Raw genomic sequence first — 19,924 nt, 5'->3', positions numbered from 1 at the left:
TTGCTTCACCTCACTAAGCCTCAGTTTTCTCATCTGTAAAAAGGGGGGAACTTGTACATTTCTCAAAGGGTTGTGGAGCTTCAGTGGGCTCATGTTATGGTTATTTATTGCTGAATAAAAAACCTTCCTGGATCTTAGTGGGTTAAAAAAAAAAAGTATCTCATGTTAGAAAAAGATTTGACAGGATTTTCTGTTTTTGAATGAAACTACATATACATCTACCTTATGATTCAACATCTCTACCCCTAGGAATTTATCCAAAAGTTAAAAACAGGTAATGTCATTAGAATAGCAGTGTAGAAGGATCCAATGCTCATCCCCCCAACTACATACTGAGGGAAATAACTCTAGGACAACTCCAGAATACAATAAAGTAGCTTCAGAAATCCTGAGGAGCACAAAAACTAAGGATGGCACATAGAAAAGTGTAGAAAGCAAACCTGTGTCATCTCATCCCCCAGTGTATCACAGCTTATTGCCAAGAGGGATGAGTGTGACCATCCCCTATGGGGAAAAAAGAGAACCAGAGGACCTCAGCAGCCCTAATCACTGCTGAGGACACTCTAGCTTTTGCCAAGGACTCCCACTGTCCACACCTATGCTGAACCCAGCAGATGGAGCTGCCTAGAGTCACCCCCCACTGTCCCCTACTCCCTGCTGGGCCCCAAGCAGCAGCTGCATCCTCCCCGCAAGGGCCAGAGCTGCCTCTGTGCAATGCTGCCCCCTCTCCAGGGCCAGAGCCATATGTACACTGCTGGATCCCTCAGTTCCCAGTGCCAGAGCAGACATCCTTCTTCCACAAACATGCACTTGCCCTGGACCCTATCTCTGCAACTGCTACACATGAGCCTGTGCCTGAGACTTCTGCTGCACTACTGCTGCAGCAAATGCACATGCATGCTGGACCCACACCCAGAGGTGTCCTGGCTGTGACTTGCTCAAATGAAATAACACAGTAAACAGCAACACAAAAGCATGTGAAAGCACAAATCTCACAAAGGTAAATATATAGACATATGTAGAGCTGTCTATAACACAGTAAAGGTGGTGTATAAATTATTTTTAACCCTAATATAAAGCTTAAACATTTGTTTATGGGTATACAATATAAAAGGAAACCAAATGTCTACAAGAACACAAAGTGCTGGAGGTGGGAAGAGTAAAAGGACAGGGCTTTGTACGAAACTGAAGTTTTGTTATCAATTTAAAATAGAAGGTTATAACTATAAGATATTTTATGCAAGTCTTGAGCTAACCAACAAGAAAACATATAACAGATACACAAAAGATGCAAAATAAATCAAAGCAAATCACTATAAAAAATCATGAGAGGAACAGAGGGACAAAACAACTGAAAGACAAACAGAAAACAACAAAATGGCAATGTTAAGTCATCACTTATCAATAATTTAACTTAAAATATTAAACTCACCAATCAAAAGGCACAAAGTGGCCAAATGAATTTAAAAGACCAAGATCTATCTATATATTGTCTGCAGAGACTTGCTTTTAAATTAAAGATACATGTAGACTGAAAGTGAAGAAATGGTAAAAGATATTTCATACAAATGGTAACCAAAGAAAGCAGATTCACTATACTCATATCAGATAAAATATACTTTAAGTCTAAATCTGTCTCAAGAGACAAAAAAGGTCATTATATAATGATAAAAGAATCAATTCAGGGCTTCCCTGATGGCGCAGTGGTTGAGAGTCTGCCTGCCGATGCAGGGGACACGGGTTCGTGCCCCGGTACGGGAAGATCCCACATGCTGTGGAGCAGCTAGGCCTGTGAGCCATGGCCGCTGAGCCTGCGCGTCCGGAGCCTGTGCTCCGCAACGGGAGAGGCCACAACAGTGAGAGGCCCGTGTACCGCAAAAAAAAAAAAAAAAAAAAGAATCAATTCAACTGGAAGATATAAAAATTATAAATACATAACACACTCAACATCAGAGTATCAAAAGTAAATACTGACAGATCTGAAGGCAGAAACTGACAGCAATGTAATAATAGTAGGGAACTTCAATATTCTGCTTACAATAATGGATAGAACATCCATCCAGAAAATCAATAAAGAAACAGCTGACTTGAACACTATAGATCAATGGAAGTTCATATACAGGACTTTCTACACAACAGCAGAAGAATACACATCCTTCTCAAGTGCACATGGAACACATTCCCCAGGAGAGATCACAAGTCAACAAATTTAAGAAAACTGAAACCATTCCAAGTATTTTTTATAACCACTTGGAATAAAACCAGATCAACAACAGGCAAGGAAACTGGAAAACTCACAAATACATGGAAATTAAACAACACACTCTTGAACAACGATTGGGTCAAAGACAAAATCAGAAGAAAAGTTTAAAAGTACCACCGGACAAACAAAAATGAAAACACAGCATGCCAAAAACTATGGGATGCAGGAAAAGCAATAATAAGAAGGAATTTTTAGTGATAAATGGCTACGTTAAAAAGAAGAGCACAAATAAACAACCTAAATTTACACCTCAACAAACTAGAAAAAGAACTAAGCCCAAATTCAGCAAAAGGAAGGAAATAACAAAGACCAGAGCAGAAAAAAAAAAATAGAGACTAGCAAGACAATAGCAAAGATCAAAGAAACTTTAGCTAGACTAAGAAAAAAAGAGAGAAGACACAAAATCAGAAATAAAAGAGACATTACAACTGATAACACAGAAATACTAAGGATCATAGGAAACTACTATGAATGATTATATGCCAATAAATTAGATAAACTAGAAGAAATGGATGAATTACTAGAAACACATAAACTATCAACATTGAATTATGAAGAAACAGAAAATCTGAACAGAACAATAATGTGTAAGGAGACTGAATCAATAATCAAAACCTCCCAACAGAGAAAAATCCAGGACTGTCTGGTTTCACTAGTGAATTCTACCAAACATTTAAAGTAGAATTAATACCAATCCTTCTCAAAGTCTTCCAAAAATTTGAAGAGGAAGGAACACTTCCAAACTTACTTTATAAGGTTAGCAATATCCTGACATCAAAACCAGACAAGAACACTGCAAGAAAAGAATATTATAGGGCAATATCCCCAATGAACATAGATGCAAAAATCCTCAAAATATTAGCAAACCAATTTCAACAATACATTAAAGGAACCATACACCATGATCAAGTGAGATTTATTCCTGGGATGCAAGGATGGTTCAACATATGCAATTCAATAAATGTTACATCGCATTAACAAAATGAAGGATAAAAATCACATGATCATCCCAATATATATTGCAGAAAAAGCATTTGATGAAATTCAACATCCTTTCATGATAAAAACTCTCAACAAATTAGGTACAGATAGAAGGTATCTCAACATAATAAAACCCATTTATGGATAAGCCCACAGCTAACATCATACTCAGTGGCAAAAAGCTAAGATCAGGAACAAGACAAGGATGCCCATTATCACCACTGATAGAAAATTCAACAGCAAAAAACAACAAAAACAAAAACACAACCCAATTGAAAAATAAGCAAAGTACTTGAATAGATATTTTTCCAAAGAAGACATCCATATCGCTAACAGGTACATGAAAAGATGCTCAACATCACTAATCATCAGGGAAATGCAAATCAAAACCGCAATGAAGTATCAACTCACATCTGTTAGGATGGCTATTATCAAAAAAACCAGAGATAACAAAGGATGGTGAAGATACAGAGAAAAGGAAACACTTGTACATTGTTAGGGAATGTAAACTGGTACAGCCACTATGGAAAACAGTATGGAGATTCCTCAATAAATTAAATAGAACTACCGTATGATCCAGCAATCCCATGTCTTTGGGATATATCCAAAGGAAATAAAATCATTATCTCAAGGAGATATATGTACTCTCATATTTGTTGCAACGTTATTCACAATAGCCAAGATTTCAAAACAACCCAAATGTTCTTTGAAGGGGATGTGGTATATGGGGATTGGAATTCTGGAGTCCACTGGTATCTAACCCAGCATAGGCTTTTGACCTCTATTTAGTGAATGAACGTATTTGGGCTCTGTAGTGGTAGTTGTAGCAGCAGCAATATCAAGGGGAATAATAATAATCATAACAACAACAATTTTCTTTAGCATTTTCAAAATGTGTTCACTGTGGTTGTCATGGAGGCATGCCACTCAAATCTCCCTTCTGGAGAGAGCCTCCTGCAAGGAATGTAATAAGCTGATGGCTTCCACCTGCCACACCTTTGGGATCTGCACACAGCAGTAGAACCAGGACATTCCTGGCAGATGGGGTGCTTCTCTAATAGGCAATCTGTGCTCCTGGATCCCCATTAATCTGTCTGACACTTTCTTGGAGCTGCACTGCAAGATGAGACTCTTTCTCCCCAAGTGTCCTTTCTTCTCCTTCTCTTTTCACAGCTGTTTCACCTGCATCGTGGTCTCTCCTCGACTACTGTTAATATATACACTGCAATATTATTCAGCCTTTAAAAAAATAGGAAACCCTGTCATTTGCAACAACATGGATTAATCAGAAGGGCATTTCACCAGAAATAAGCCAGATAGAAGACAAATACCTCAGGTTATCCTTTATATGTGGAATCTTTAAAAAAAAAAAAAAAAAGGCAAACTCATAGAAATAAAGAGTAGAATGGTGGTTTCCAGGGGCTGGGAGAAAAGGGGAGAGGTTGGTGAAAGGTTATATAAACTTTGTTATTAAATGAATAAGGTATGAGGATCTAAGGATAGCACGGTGACTACAGTTGATAACAGTGCATTGTACAGTTGAAATTTAGGCAAGAAAATAAATCTTAAGCATCCTCACCAAAAACAGGAAAAAAAAAAGTAAATATGTGAGATGATGGGTGTGTTGTGAGAATCCTTTACAAATTATATATCAAACCATCACATTGTATACTCTAAATACATTAAAATTTTATCAATTATACATCAATAAAACAAAAAAATTAATCCATTCTCATTTTAGAAAAGTAGATATGAAGGACATAGCTCAGGGAAAATGTCAGGTGATTGAAACAGCAAATAACTGCAAGCAAACACTGGGTGAACTGGATCTCACTGTTCTTCAATAAATGAAGGGGTGAGGATCTCAAACATAAAGGATGTTGACCAATATCATCCACCTCCCTCCCCTATTAAGATAAAAAACGCAAAGAGAAAGTGGGAGAAGCAGTTTTTGATAACTCTGCCATATCCAGAAGGCTTAAATGCTTAATCTTGTGCTATTCCACTGCCCTCTGCTGGATGTGATAATTCTGACCTCAAAACCAGAAGTTCTAGAGTGGCAGCAATTGTAATCATTATCGTCATCACACTAGCTACAGCATGAATGTCAAGCACTGTGCTAAGTGCTTTACATGCATCATCATCTTCAACCCTCCTAACAATTCTATGGCTAGAAAATGTTAGCCTCTCTTTGTAGGTGAGGTATCTGGAGGTTCAGAACCAAGGTCACACAATCAAAGGGAACTGGGAATTCAATATTGGCTCTAGAGACGGCTCTTAGCTACTTCCTCTTCCCTAAATATAAACTTCATGCTATCAGCTGTACTGGGAGACAAATCTGAAAAGGTATTACCTTCTGAGACCAGTTGATTCACTATTAACAATGGAATCACAAAAATGATTTTTATTTTAAAAAGCTCCCCCCAAATATCTTCCTCTAATTTTTCCTTAAGAAGCCCCAAAATTTATCAAAAAGGAAGTTTACTCCTCAACTACGGGCAAGAGAGTGTTTCTCAAGAATTTCTCAAAGTGTGATCCATGAATGAACCTCCTTCATTAAAATCTTGTGAGTTGCTGGTTCAATACACAGAACCCCAGGCACCAGGATGTGTCACGGAAGTAGAGAGGACAGGACTTGCCGCTGAGAGATGTGATATGTATTAGTGGGAGAGGGGTGGACAGAGAGAAAGAGTATGACTCCAGGAATTTTGGCTCAGTAACTGGGGGGGCTGGTAGTGACGTCAAGTGTGGAAAATTGGAAGAAGTGAGTGGTTTTTTATTGTTAGCAGTTCAGTTGTGGTAGTTGCTGTTTGGCAGTGAATATAAAATCAGGAGTTTGGGCTTAGACATGTTATGTTTGAGATGTCAAATAGGATAACCAAATAAAAACGGAAAACTGAGGAAACTACAAAGGAAATAACTAACTTTTAAAACTTACAATATGTTTAAGATCTATCCATGTTGTTTCATGTGTATCTATTATGTATCCAATTGCTGTACAGTACCTGGTATCCCTACCAATGATTAATCCCCAGATTGCTTCCAACTCCTGTCACCATAAACAAAACAGCAATGAACATTCTATAGGTTCCCTGTAATATAATAATAAATATATATGTTGGTCTCTGTCTCCAGTTCCTAATACAGGGCTCCTAAGATCCTTAAAAATTCCTAAGTGATAAGAGCACTAAGAATATCTTTGGACTTCCCTGGTGGTGCAGTGGTTAAGAATCCTCCTGCCAATGCAGGGGACATGGGTTCGAGCCCTGGTCCGGGAAGATGCCACATGGCGCGGAGCAACTAAGCCTGTGCACCACAACTACTGAGTCTGCGCTCTAGAGCCTGCAGGCCACAACTACTGAGCCCGTGTGTCACAACTACTGAAGCCCGTGTGCCTAGAGCCCGTGCTCCCCAACAAAGAGAAGCCACCGCAATGAGAGCCTGCGCACTTCAACGAAGAGTAGCCCCCGCTTGCCACAACTAGAGAAAGCCCGCACGCAGCAACGAAGACCCATTGCAGCCAAAACTAAATAAATAAAATACATTTAAAAAAATAAAATATATTTTAAAAAATAAATAAAGTTAAAAAAAAAAAAGAACATCTTTTGTTCTGTCAAGGTAATTCTAGGTGGACTCTTTAATCGGGGCTCATAACCAGAAAGACAAAGCCATGATTAGAAGCTTAGAATTTTCAGCCCCACCTCCCCATCCTCCAGAGAGGGAAGAAGGGCTAGAAACAGAGTTAATCATCAATCATGCCTATGTGAGGAATCCTCTATAAAATCCCAATAGTATGGTGTTTGGAGAGCTTTCAGTTTGGCGAACACATCCACTCTGAGAGGGTGATGTCCCCGCACTGCACAGCAACAGAAGCTTCTGGACCCAGGACCTTCCTAGACCTCACCATTCATCTAGCTGTTCATCTGTATCCTTCATGTCCTTTAATAACTGATAAATGTTGTGTTTCCCTGAGTTCTGTTAGCCACTTCAGCAAGATAATTGAATCTGAGGAGACATACTTAATGTGACCAGGTACTACCAGATTCCTCTCTAAAATGGCTGTACCACAAAGGAAACCATTGACAAAATGAAAAGACAACCTACTAAATGGGAGAAAATATTTGCAAATGATATGACTGATAAGGGGTTAATATCCAACATATACAAATAGTCCATACAACTAAACATCAAAAAAACAAACAACCCAATTTAAAAATGGGTAGAAGAACAGAATAGACATTTTTCCAAAGAGGAAATGCAGATGGCCAACAGGCACATGAAAAGATGTTCAATATCACTAATCATCAGGGAAATGTAAACCAAAACTACAATGAGATATCACCTCACACCTGTCAGGATGGCTATCACCAAGAAGAACACAACAGGGCTTCCCTGGTGGCGCTGTGGTTGAAAGTCCACCTGCCGATGCAGGGGACACGGGTTCGTACCCTGGTCTGGGAAGATCCCACATGCCGCGGAGCGGCTGGGCCCGTGAGCCATGGCCGCTGAGCCTGCGCATCCAGAGCCTGTGCTCTGCAACGGGAGAGGCCACAACAGTGAGGCCCGCGTACTGCAAAAAAAAAAAAAACAAACAAAACACAACAAATGTTGGCAAGGATGTGGAGAAAAGGGAACTCTCTCACACTGTTGGCTGGTATGTAAACTAGTGCAGTCACTGTGGAAAACAGTATGGAGGTTTCCCAAAAAACTAAAAATAGAGCTACCATATGACTCAGCAATTCCACTCCTGAGTATATATCCAAAGAAAATGAAAATAACTCAAAAAGATACATGCACCCCAATGTTCATAGCAGCATTATTTACAATAGCCAAATACAGAAGCAACCTAAGTGTCCCTCAGCAGATGAACAGATAAAGAAGATATAGTATATATACACAATGGAATACTACTCAGCCATAAAAAAGAATGAAATTTTGTCATTTGCAACAACACAGATGGACCTGGAGGATATTATGCTAAGTGAAATAAGTCAGCGAAAAGACAAATACTATATGATATCACTTATACGTGGAATCTAGAAAATTTTTAAAAAGAACGAATATAACAAAACAGAAAGAGACTCACAGATATAGAGAACCAACTAGTGGTTACCAGTGGGGAGAGGGTAGGGAGGAGGGGCAAGTCAGGGGTAGGTGATTTAGAGGCACAAACTACTATGTATGAAATAAATAAGCTACAAGGATATACTGTACAGCACAGGGAATATGGCCAATATAACAACTTTAATTGGCATATAACCTATAAAAATACTGAATCATTATGTTGTATACCTGAAACTAATATTGTAAATCAACTATACTTCAATAAAAAAAGAGGCAAGAACAAAAATAAAATGCACAAACAGCTCAAAAAAAATCTGTAGTTTTGTAGTATTGTATCAATGTTAATTTCTTAGTTTTGATAAATATATCATGGTTATATAAAATATTAACATTAGAGGAAGCCAGATGAAGGGTGTATAGGACTTGCAATTTTTCTGTAAATCTAATATTATTTCAAAATAAAAAGTTATAAAACAAAAGAAAAAAACCATTACCATTTGCTACTACTTATGCAAATTGAATGTTTAAAAATGCCACAAAGCTAATATAAAAAATAAACTAGGTGCAAAGACTTGTAAGATTGCCGTGCGTAATCTGAATCCCAATTCTAAGTTCGTTAAAACAACTTTGTTTATCAAACCAACTCCATTTTTCTTAATGAGTGCTAGAAATCTGAACTCATAAAAACACATTTATACCATTAACATATCCACTTTTAGAGTCATGTACCACAATGTTCACTGCAGCACTATTTACAAAAGCCAGGACATGGAAGCAACCTAAGTGTCCATCGACAGATGAATGGATAAAGAAGATGTGGCACATATATACAATGCAATATTACTCGGCCATAAAATGGAACAAAATTGAGTTATTTGTAATGAGGTGGATGGACCTAGAGTCTGTAATACAGAGTGAAGTAAGTCAGAAAGAGAAAAACAAATACCATATGCTAACACATATATATGGAATCTTAAAAAAAAAAAAGGTTCTGACAAACCCAGGACAGGAATAAAGACGCAGATGTAGAGAATGGACTTGAGGACACGGGGAGGGGAAAGGGTAAGTTGGGATGAAGTGAGAGAGTAGCACTGACATATATACACTATCAAATGTAAAACAGATAGCTACTGGGAAGCAGCTGCATCGCACAAGGAGATCAGCTCAGTGCTTTGTGACCACCTAGAGGGGTGGGATAGGAAGGTTGGGAGGGAGGGGATATGGGTATGTCTGTATACATACAGCTGATTCACTTTGTTATACAGCAGAAACTAACACAATATTGTAAAGCAATTATATTCCAATAAAGATGTTAAAAAAATCCACTTTTGTTTTATGCATTAGGCACCCATGTAAAGATTTCAATTGGAAAAAAAGATCTTCTGATTTATGCCACCTAGTGGTGATTGAGATAAATATGACTGCCGGCTTAAAAAAAAATGATTTGAAGGTATCTGTACTATAAATAAGGCTTAACTGGGAGAAAAATGTTGACAATGTGATAACATCTATTACTACATATCATTTAGATTACAGGTATTCAAAAATAGGATATTTCAGTAAAATCAGTTGGGAAGATTAATTCAAATAAAGCCAGAAGAGTAGCTTGCTGCCTACATGAGCAAGCAGGATATCTGATGTGTATTCTAAGATGACACCCATGTTTACATCTATTATGCCATATCAAACACCACCTTAATTCTATCAAGATTTTCATTATGGAGAGCTCCTTAAAACACAAAAATTGGGTTACAATTGGAAAAGGGGTAAAAATAAAGGGGCATTGAAGGTAAGGCAAGTATTCTTGAATGATGAGGAATACAAAAATAAACCAAGAAACGAAGGTTCCTTAGAGGCCGGGTTAGCCACTCCCACTATGTGCAAGACAGAAAGAAAGGGGACGAGGGGGCAATGTGGGGTACGAAGAGAATGTAAGAGGAATCCTCAAAGGGCCTGGGTTCTACTCCTCGGCTCTCAGCGGGTGTCCCTGAGTAGAACCTCACTTAACCTTTCTGAACTCCCAGACCCATATCTGTAAACTGATGTGATACAACAAAGGGATCCCTTTAAATTCTAATATTCTATCAGGCAATCACCATAGGAAAAATATTCCTGAATCTTTAATAAAAAAATAACTTTGGTGATACAAACTTAGTAAAACAATCCAGAAAGAAAATAAGTAACAGCACTTAATGCATTTCCTGGCACACAGTAAGTACTTCATCAATATTAACTACTAGCAGATAGGAGACTTAGGGAGATGGTCAGAGAGGGGAAACAAAAGGAACAGAAAGAAGAAGGGAAGGTGAGTCTAGCATGAAGTATTTTCTAGCCCCAGCTCTCACATTATTACACATTTAAATACCTTCCTCATAAGTGTGAACCAAAAATACTCTTATCATCATTCTGTATGAGATACTTCTACACTTGAAGAATTACCATCTTTTGATAAGAAGCAAGAAAAACGGTCTCTTTACACTCATTTTATTAAACAAATAAGGCTGGTAGAGGAACTTTTATTTAATGCATAAACATATAATTCTCTTTATTAGAGAAATTGTACATATCGGTGAGTATGGTCAATGGTCACATCTATGGGTTAATTCTTTAAAAATCAGAACCAATAATTAGGATAGATTCTATGCTCTCTTTGTTACATTGTGAAGTGTCTTGTGTAGTCATATTCTATTGTTGGAATGACAGCTTGTACAAATTTCAAGAAAATTAGAAGATACCTAAAGGTCTTTAGCTAAGGAAAACAGATTGGTAAATACTTCTATGATTTAAGCTAACATTGTAAATATCCATTTTATTAAGCAATAACTCCTCAGAAAAAATACAGAAGACAAAATCTTAAATCAAGTATATTATATTAAAAAAATTCATTCATGCAATTGGTGTCTATTCAGCATGAGGCTCTCTATAAGAATGACTGACCCGGCCACATTTAATATTTGCATGTAAGACTTCTTAATGAGTACAAGTTCATATTAGCCCAAATATTTTAATATAAAAATAAGGACAAGGTGGTACATGTTTAAATGATTGGGAGATGGTCTTTTTATTGCCTATAAGTTTGTTAGAGTATGTTAGAAAATGAGACAGTGTAAAGAATATAAAAATACTGAAGTAAAAGAACAAAAAATAAGTAAAAAACCCTCCATAAGGAATGATTCTTGGTTAGAATATGTACTTGCCATATTCTATACTGGAATAGTCTTTAATAAATCTGCCATACTGGACTGTCTTTAATAAATTCCTGAATTTTTTTCTATGTTCCACTGCACTTAGAAACATTAAGAGATTAATTTTTCTCAGGGGAATTGATGACAATTATGAACTATATATAGAGTCTTCCAAGTTGCTACACAGCTTCCAAAAGAGATAAATGCTCAAATTATGCATAATAGAATTTTAAGAGTAATTCTGGTTTGGACCAAAAGTTCTTGGTTTGTTTCAGTATCAAATCAGCCCAATGTTTCTCTGAGGCACACATTCTATTAGCAATGCTTAGTTTATCTGTAGTTCCAACACAGTGGTGACCCCTCAGTCTACATCTAACACTGAGTGGCAGGAACCACCAAGTCGAATGTCAACCTAGCATCAAACTAATTCAAGCTATTTGGTATTTAAATCATTGACTCTTGACTGCTTTTGATGAATCCATGCTATGGGTACGTGTATTTCAGGATCCAGCAGTTTACTTAATTCCTCTTGCTAACCCCAGAGAAATAAAGAGGCACTCTTATCTGGAGAAAAATGAAAATACTACATTTGAAGACAACCTGAAATAGATTTAAGGTGCTTTACTTTTTAATTAACCTATTTATTTAATCTGAATTCTTTCTTTGCTTCAGAGACCTCAGACTGACAAAACCCAACTTTACTTTTACCTGATAGAAAAGTACGTTTTTGATAACATGTTAAATCAGAAATATACTTGAAAAGATATTCATGTGTTATCCTCTAAATTCACAGGTTATTCATCTTTCATCAACAGATTAAGCACTTTGAGTTTCTTTTCCATAAAGAGTTCACAGTTGTGGAATTGCATACTCTCAGCCACTGCCTCAACAAACAAAAGCACTTGGCAAGATGCTACCTAGAAGTACATATTGCTCTGAAGCTCTGTAACAAGGCAGAGCTAACTGGTGCACACAGGGACATGTGCTTATCAACTGAACAAGGCCAGAACTATCACAATGTAACATTTTCTAAATAAATTAAGGACTCCCACTAAGACTTCCAGATGTGTGGGGCTAAAATAAGTTATACTACTGTGCCTTAAAGTTTATACTAAATTTCCCAAAAAGGGGGAAAAAAAAACCCAGAAGCAATTTTCCTCTAGTCGCATACACAGGTAAGGATACATATGAACACCAAGTTCTCCCCCTCCTTCTGCAACAGTCTCAATGATTTTCTTCATCACCTCAGCATGCCTAAAAGCAAAAGAACACATCTTATTAGTATAGATCAATTGGATCAAAGTAGGAAAAGCAAGTTTTTGTTTGCGAAGAAACCTACATTATTACACCTATGTTATTACCGCCTGTGAATTAATTTTAATATATAATAGTACTATTGTAAAATATTCTCCTCCCTACTCCCCAACAAGCCAGATTGTTGAGTCATGCAGACAGTTTTATTGTAGCCATGGTAGTCACAAATGAACACAATGGGACTAGTTAGCTTTCCTATAATGGGGGTGGAAGGGAGGTAGGGCAGAAAATCAGAGAAAGGGAAATCATGCCAGGGCATAAATGCAGAGCAAGGGCTTTCTGCTCTGAGAAACAAAAAAGAACCTAAACAGGCAAATTCAAAAAAGCTACATGGTTAACAGCTGGTCAAAAAAAACACAAAGATATTTATAAGGCTGTGATTTTGACTGTTTCAATGTTTAACAGAGAGTAAACCAAAACTGAGTTAAAGAAAAGCCAACTTGTCAGAGTTAAGAGGTTTATATTTTTTTTTTTCAGATTAAAATTATCTGATTCTATTTAGAAAAATTTTTTTGGCTTTATATAAAGAAGGATATTTATCTGAAGTTTTCCACAAATGTTTTTGTGGCCAACTGGTGAATCTCCTATGCTATAGAAAAAGGTGGCATCAAAGTAATTGCCTGAGCATATAATTGAGAAAAGGGCACTGTACAAAAGAAATGAACTTTTACACATATCCTGGCTTAAATAACACCACTTCAATTTTTATGAGTACAACCTTCATGAAAGAGGCAGTCAACTTAGAAGATGAGAATAAATGTATTGGCCCTGAGAATATGAAGACATAATCTGAGGCAGCCAATGGCAAGGCCTAAAATGCCCTTGCAGTCTCATTTTACAGGGCCCCAGCTTTTTTTTGCCTTATTTACATTATATTCCATAATACAGTCATTTACTAAAATGTTTAACATCACCAGTTAAATTACTTATCTCTTTTTCCCACTGAGTAAAGTTTATACTTCAGAAAGAGACCTGCCTCAGTTTGATAAGCTCTGTCCTAAACTCTCAAGCCATAAGAGGATCCAAAAAAATAACTCTCAAAAATGAAAACCTTTTAGATTAGGTAATTTTAGATAGTTTTAGTTTTAAACTAATGACTCTTGAAATACTTTTCATAGTTAGCATTATTAACACTCTTAATATAAATAAACTTGAAAAATGAACTAGACTTCCTATGGGATAGATTTTTGGAATAAAAAGGTTGTTAAAAATGAGAAGAAAATATTAAAGGATTTTTTAAAACAAGACTGTTGCCTCTAATTAGTCAATGGAATATCAGAGTTTTCATCTGAAAAATACTGTTACCAAAATTGCTCAATGATTTGTAGAAGTTACCCATTAGAAATAACTGAAAGAATTTAGCATGTAATTTTTTTTTTAAGGAAAATTCTAAACAGATCATATATATAGATTCAGTTTCACTTATTTGGCCCTGTGAAAACACAGTAATACAAAGAAATCCCAAATTATAAAATGTACTTGATTTGGTAGGGCTGAAAACCTCTTAAATGAAAAGTAAAGGAATAGAAATTCTACATACGTCTCCCTTCACTAACAAATAAAAAGAGATAAATAGGTCACCTAGAAAAAGCACAAAGTTAACTTTACATTGCACATTCGCAGAAAGATATATCACAATAGAGCAAACCATGTCTAAATGATTAGTATTTTTTAATCTAAAAAGGATCTTCCAAAGTATTCTTGGAGCTAATAACAGGAGTGAAATCACAAAGATCTATACTATAACTAAACATACACAAAGGACAAAAATTATTCTTAATGAATTTAAACTTAAAGGAAATTGGTAAGGTTTTTTTTTTCTTTGTCTTATATATTATTTAAGCACAAAAACATTCCTAAGGAAGACAAAAGAGAATTTTATTTATTAAGTAAATTTTTTCTGTTCAGGCACCATGTTTATACAGACTCCCAAGTAGTAAATCCATGAAGTATACACACACACACATGCACACAAATACACACACACACACACAGACACACCTGCATGGGTGAACTGAACACATAGGAGGTGGTGGAAGATGAGGGTGATTTTCAATGGTCACTGTTTTCTTCACATGATCTTGACTGATGTCTTCATACATGTGCTCAACTGTTAAAGGCTGCCGTTGCTAAAACCATAAAAAGTGCTTCATTTGAAATTACTGTTTAAAAACTTTTAGGCCTAAACTTCAGGGTTTATACTTATCCCCACCTCCCACATCACTTGCAGTTCTGAATTCTATACTATTTAGAATCACCAGATTATTTGGGGCCAAGGATTTATTTACACCAAGTAGGGAGGGAGGGAGGGAGGAGAGAGTCTGTCCATCAAGGTTATGTGACATCAGCCACCATCTAATACAGAAAAGATCCTACAAAAAGGCAGGTTCATGGCTATCAAAACATTTTATAACTTTCTAATATCTTTTAGGCCGATTTTGTTTTATTTTCTTGTTTCCCATTTATAGTCATTGGAATGACAGATTAAACAAGTTACTTTTATTTCAGTTATTCTTTAATTCAATTAAGTGAAATTCTTAAGGAAAAAAACTACATGCAATATGATCATTCTACAAATGCCTATATATCCAATAGATATAATCTCAAACAAAATTTAATACAACAAACCAACTTCAATTTTCCTCACATTTTGAAGGGATAAATAAGCTCAGGAACCAAGAAATAAATGTAACAGATTATTTCTGTTTAATTCTTAGCAGTGGTGGTGTTACAATGGATAATTCAGTTTCTTCAAAATAAGAATCAAACTCAACATAAATCACAAAATTATAAAACAAATGATTTGTAAAATTTAAAAGGCAAAAGTATATATCCATGGGCCTAATGACAAAAGAATTCAACATAAAAATTTTAAATATTTACAGTAAAATGTCTTTCTTTATTTTTACCTCATCATAGCCGAACAACCATAGTCGTGGTGTCTGGTAATATTTATCATAAGTGATGTAAAGGTCATAAGTTCTGGTTTGCAAAATAGCATCTTCACCTCCAGCATCAGTTTTAGCTTTACAAGCTTCTACTAGTTTCCTTGTATCTAGAGTAGCCTGGTAATAGTGGAGAAAAATTTACAACCATTAAAATCACTATGAATGTCTTGTTTTAGAAAATCTATTTTTCCCATCCCATATATTTTTTATTCAACAGCAGATATAACAAAATTTAAAGCTAAAATGTTATATACTGTAAACAATGTACACATATTAAAAACTCATTTGATAGATCAAGATATTAAGAACACTAATCCCCAAGTTCACTCATTAAAAATTAACTAAAGAAAAAACTTGATTTACAAACCTCATCTGTTTCCAACAATCCACTCTCTTCATATTCTGTTTAAAAAAGCAACAAAAGACTAATCAAGTTCGAAGGAATTTCCTAAACCAAATTACATATTACTTCAGAGTATCATTCAAAACCTGGGTTTTTGCTTTTGTTCTGACTGAAGATATTGAATAAACATGAGGGAGCTAATTCTATACTTCTAAAGCAGCAGACACTTTACCTGACAAAGCCAGAGAAAGTTAGCAGGCTTAAGGCTTGGCCTGTGCTACAACAGTCTATTACTAATACCAACTGGCACAATAATACTGTAGAGCCCTAGGTGACTCCATAGGGTGCACAAGGCTATTTATAGAATTGCATAAAATGTGCTCGTTAAAGTCATCACTGACTTCCACTTGGCTGAATCCGGGTGGTCAATTCCCAGTTTTCATCTTAATTGACCTCTCAGGAACATCTGGCATGATTTATTCCCTCTTCCTTGGAACGTTTTCTTTCCTCAGCCTTTAAGATACTACATTTTCCTGGCTTTCCTCCCACCTCACTAGCTTCTCCTTCACTATCTCCTATGCTGGTTCCCCTTCATCGTCTATAGTAACTACGGGCTCAGTTTTTGGACCTTGTCTCTTCTTTATCCACACTTACTCCCTTGATGATTTCATCTAGTCCCAAGGGCTTTAAATGCTGATGACTCTTAAATTTATTCCCTGACTGCAAACATGGATACCTAATTGTTTACTTAGGACTACAATGAGTGACTAAGGAGCAGAGCAAATATCACATGTCAAACACTGAGCTCCTGACTCCCCCTCCAAAGCCATTCACTCCTACAGTTTTCCCCATCTCAATAATGACATCTTTCCAGACATTTGGGTCAAAAACCTTGGAGTCACACTTGAGTACTCTCTCTCCGTCATGTCACATCCAATCCAGCAACAAATCCTTTTTCGGCCCTACCCTCAAAATATGTCCAGAATCTGCAGCTTCTCATCACTTCCAATTCCTACTCGAGGCCATGCCACAGTCATTTCTTGCCTAGATTATCAAAATAGCCACCCAACTGTTGTCCCTATCCCTTCACTCTATTCTCAACACTGAAGTCACAGTGATTCTGTTGAGATGTTAAATCTTGTTCTCAGCTGTTCCTCTACTTAGAAAAACCCTCCAATGGCTTCTTGTCTCACTCTGAGTTAAAGCCAGGGCCCTACACGATCGGGTCCCCGGGTTACCTCTCTGACTCCATGCCTTTACTCTCCCCTCTCTCCTCTCTAGACATAGGAGCCTCCTTGCAGTATTTTATACAAGCCACACATGCTCCCACTTCAGGGCCTTTGCACTCTTCCTCAGATATCCAAACAGCTTGTCCGTTCACTTCCTGCCAGACTTTACTTAAAAGGTATATCCTCAATGAGGTTCTTCCTTGACTAACCTATTTAAAAATTACAACACTCATCGTACTACAGGACTCCCTATCCCCTCCCACCTTTATTTTTCTCCCTAACACTTATAACCATCTAAGACAGTATATATTTTGCTTATCTACTGTTTCTTGTCTGTGTCCCCTAAATCAAATATCAGCTCCGTGAGATCATGTCTACTGCTTTGTCTCCAGCACCAAATACAGTATCTGATACACAGATACTGTATTGCTTGATAAATATTTGATGAATGATGGATGAAAATTAACTGTTATATTAGATACCAACAACACTGTTTTTAAGCAGAATTCCATATATAGCAATTGTTTCTTTAACTCTATCCAAGGGAAATGTAACCAACATACTAAAAGGCTGCCAGATATTTAAGGCAGTCCCACAGCTTGTACTCTAAAAGCAGTACTTTATTCATAAGGTTCCCCACTCCAACCGGGACAACTGTATGCCATTCAGAGACAAATGGAACCCAGAAAGAGTATTTGTACAGAAGGTGGTTCTGACAATTATGAGACATCCACGTAGAAATGAAACTAAACAAGTAGATATGAAATTCAGGAGATCTGGGTTGGGGGTTTAGACATGGATGTCTTGAGCGCAGAAATGGTATATGAGGTTGCTGTGAGCAATTTCGGTTACAAGTAACTCATTTGGATTTCCTCAAAGAATAGGAGTACACAGTGGAAATAAGGACAAGACTCTTACTAGAATTCAGGAACAGATATACAGCTAGGTTTCACAGAAACTCAAAGTAATTTAGGAAACAAAACTAAAAAAGGTACTTTTAAGTAAAGGCTACGCTGGTTGATTAGGCTATGCTGTCACCTCCTCATCATCGAACACCACTTGCCATTATGGTGCTTCAACTCTACTGACACTACCTTCTACATTTGCATTCTCTCTCACTAAATCCTATGTATTGGGGGGATTTAGCCACCTTACAGCCTCCAAAGTATCTGCCCTGTCTTTTTTAAATCCTCTTCCTTTTTCCAACTAACCTTCTCTCTATACATACACAGTCATATTTAAACTCTTATAGAGAATCTAATGTAATTTATATACCATTTTTCCTGTTGTAAACAATTCTGTGCCAGACCACAGTATTCAATTACAGAAGTCATAAGAGTAGATAAAAATCTACCTGGGAGTGAGCAGAAAAAAAAAAAAAGTGAAACCCCATGAAATAGTAACATTTAACAGTGAAGCAGAAGTAAAAGAGCCCAGCAAGATGACTTTTTACAAGAAACAGTCAAGGAAAGAGGAGGAAAATCCTGTGTCAAAAAATCAAGGGAGGGGCTTCCCTGGTGGCGCAGTGGTTGAGAGTCCGCCTGCCGATGCAGGGGACACGGGTTTGGGACATGGGTTCGTGCCCCGGTCTGGGAAGATCCCACATGCCGCGGAGCGGCTGGGTCCGTGAGCCATGGCCGCTGAGCCTGCGCGTCCGGAGCCTGTGCTCCGCAACGGGAGAGGCCACAACAGTGAGAGGCCCGCGTACCGCAAAAAAAAAAAAAAAAATCAAGGGAGGAAAAAAAAGAGGAGGAAATGGTTAACAGAATCAAAGCTGTATACTTTTAGACCCGTATTACTGTGTTATGTTAGTACAGTGGGTTTCAATCTCTTGTAACAATGATTCACTAATGCAGTGAGTCTCAGCTAGCAATCCTAGGAAGGCACTTCAGATTTTCAGGGAGCAGTGGAGGGATTCCATGTAGTTCAAAAGGCCCCATTAAGAATCACTATCATAAGGTTTTAGTAGTAAGATGTTATCAAAAAGGAAAAAGAAAATACTAAATGCCAGAACAAATTTTGTTCTGTTCTGAAAGAATTTAAGAATTAGCTTAAGAATCTGTGTCTTACGGCTGTACCCAGCATTAAAGATTTATGATCAGTACTGATCTCAGCAGAAATAATGCTATCACAGCTATGCTCTGGGTGAAGTAGAAGAGTCTAAGACCAAGATAAGTTCTGTGCTGATTAAATTTAAACTAAACAAATCCTCTCTAGGCTGTTAAATGTTAAATTTAGAACTCAATGGAGTAGAATTCTTAACTCACATCAATTACACCAATTCTAAAAGCAATATTCTATTGTGAGTAAAGCAAATCCAGAACACAATACCTTCCATATCTGCAGCTTCTCCTTCATCTTCCTCTTCCTCCTCCTCACATAATGCTGAGCAATCCTGGAGTTTTATACTGTCCTTTGAAATTGATTATATTTAAAGTCACTTAAATACGTTCATTAGTTCAAATACTGAGCACCCACATGCCGGCAGTGCTAACTAACCACTGTAAAAATAAGAGTGATAAGATAGTTCTTATGCTCAAGAAACTCCTCCATCAGATGACAAACCCATAAGCCAATCTTTAAGAGTGATGTGCTAA

The 19,924-nt window shown here is 37.0% G+C and overlaps 1 protein-coding gene across 1 annotated transcript in view; it reads right to left on the bottom strand.

Annotated features, from left to right (window-relative positions):
• Positions 1-10,776: 10,776 nt before the first annotated feature.
• Positions 10,777-19,924, bottom strand: part of ATG3 (autophagy related 3) — a 28,733-nt gene continuing 19,585 nt past the window's right edge. Inside the window, exons 7-12 of the mRNA XM_004272061.3 lie at positions 19,659-19,740; positions 16,123-16,157; positions 15,717-15,872; positions 14,809-14,936; positions 12,679-12,747; positions 10,777-11,043 (exon numbers count right to left, since the gene is read on the bottom strand). Coding sequence (XP_004272109.1) covers positions 10,962-11,043; positions 12,679-12,747; positions 14,809-14,936; positions 15,717-15,872; positions 16,123-16,157; positions 19,659-19,740 — 552 coding nt within the window. The 3' untranslated portion in view covers positions 10,777-10,961. The remainder of the gene's footprint in view (positions 11,044-12,678; positions 12,748-14,808; positions 14,937-15,716; positions 15,873-16,122; positions 16,158-19,658; positions 19,741-19,924) is intronic.

Source organism: Orcinus orca, chromosome 5 (genome assembly GCF_937001465.1).
Source record: "Orcinus orca chromosome 5, mOrcOrc1.1, whole genome shotgun sequence".
Taxonomy (NCBI): domain Eukaryota; kingdom Metazoa; phylum Chordata; class Mammalia; order Artiodactyla; family Delphinidae; genus Orcinus; species Orcinus orca.
The sequence above is the reverse complement of the archived record's forward strand: the minus strand, read 5'-3'. Positions and strand labels throughout refer to the sequence as shown.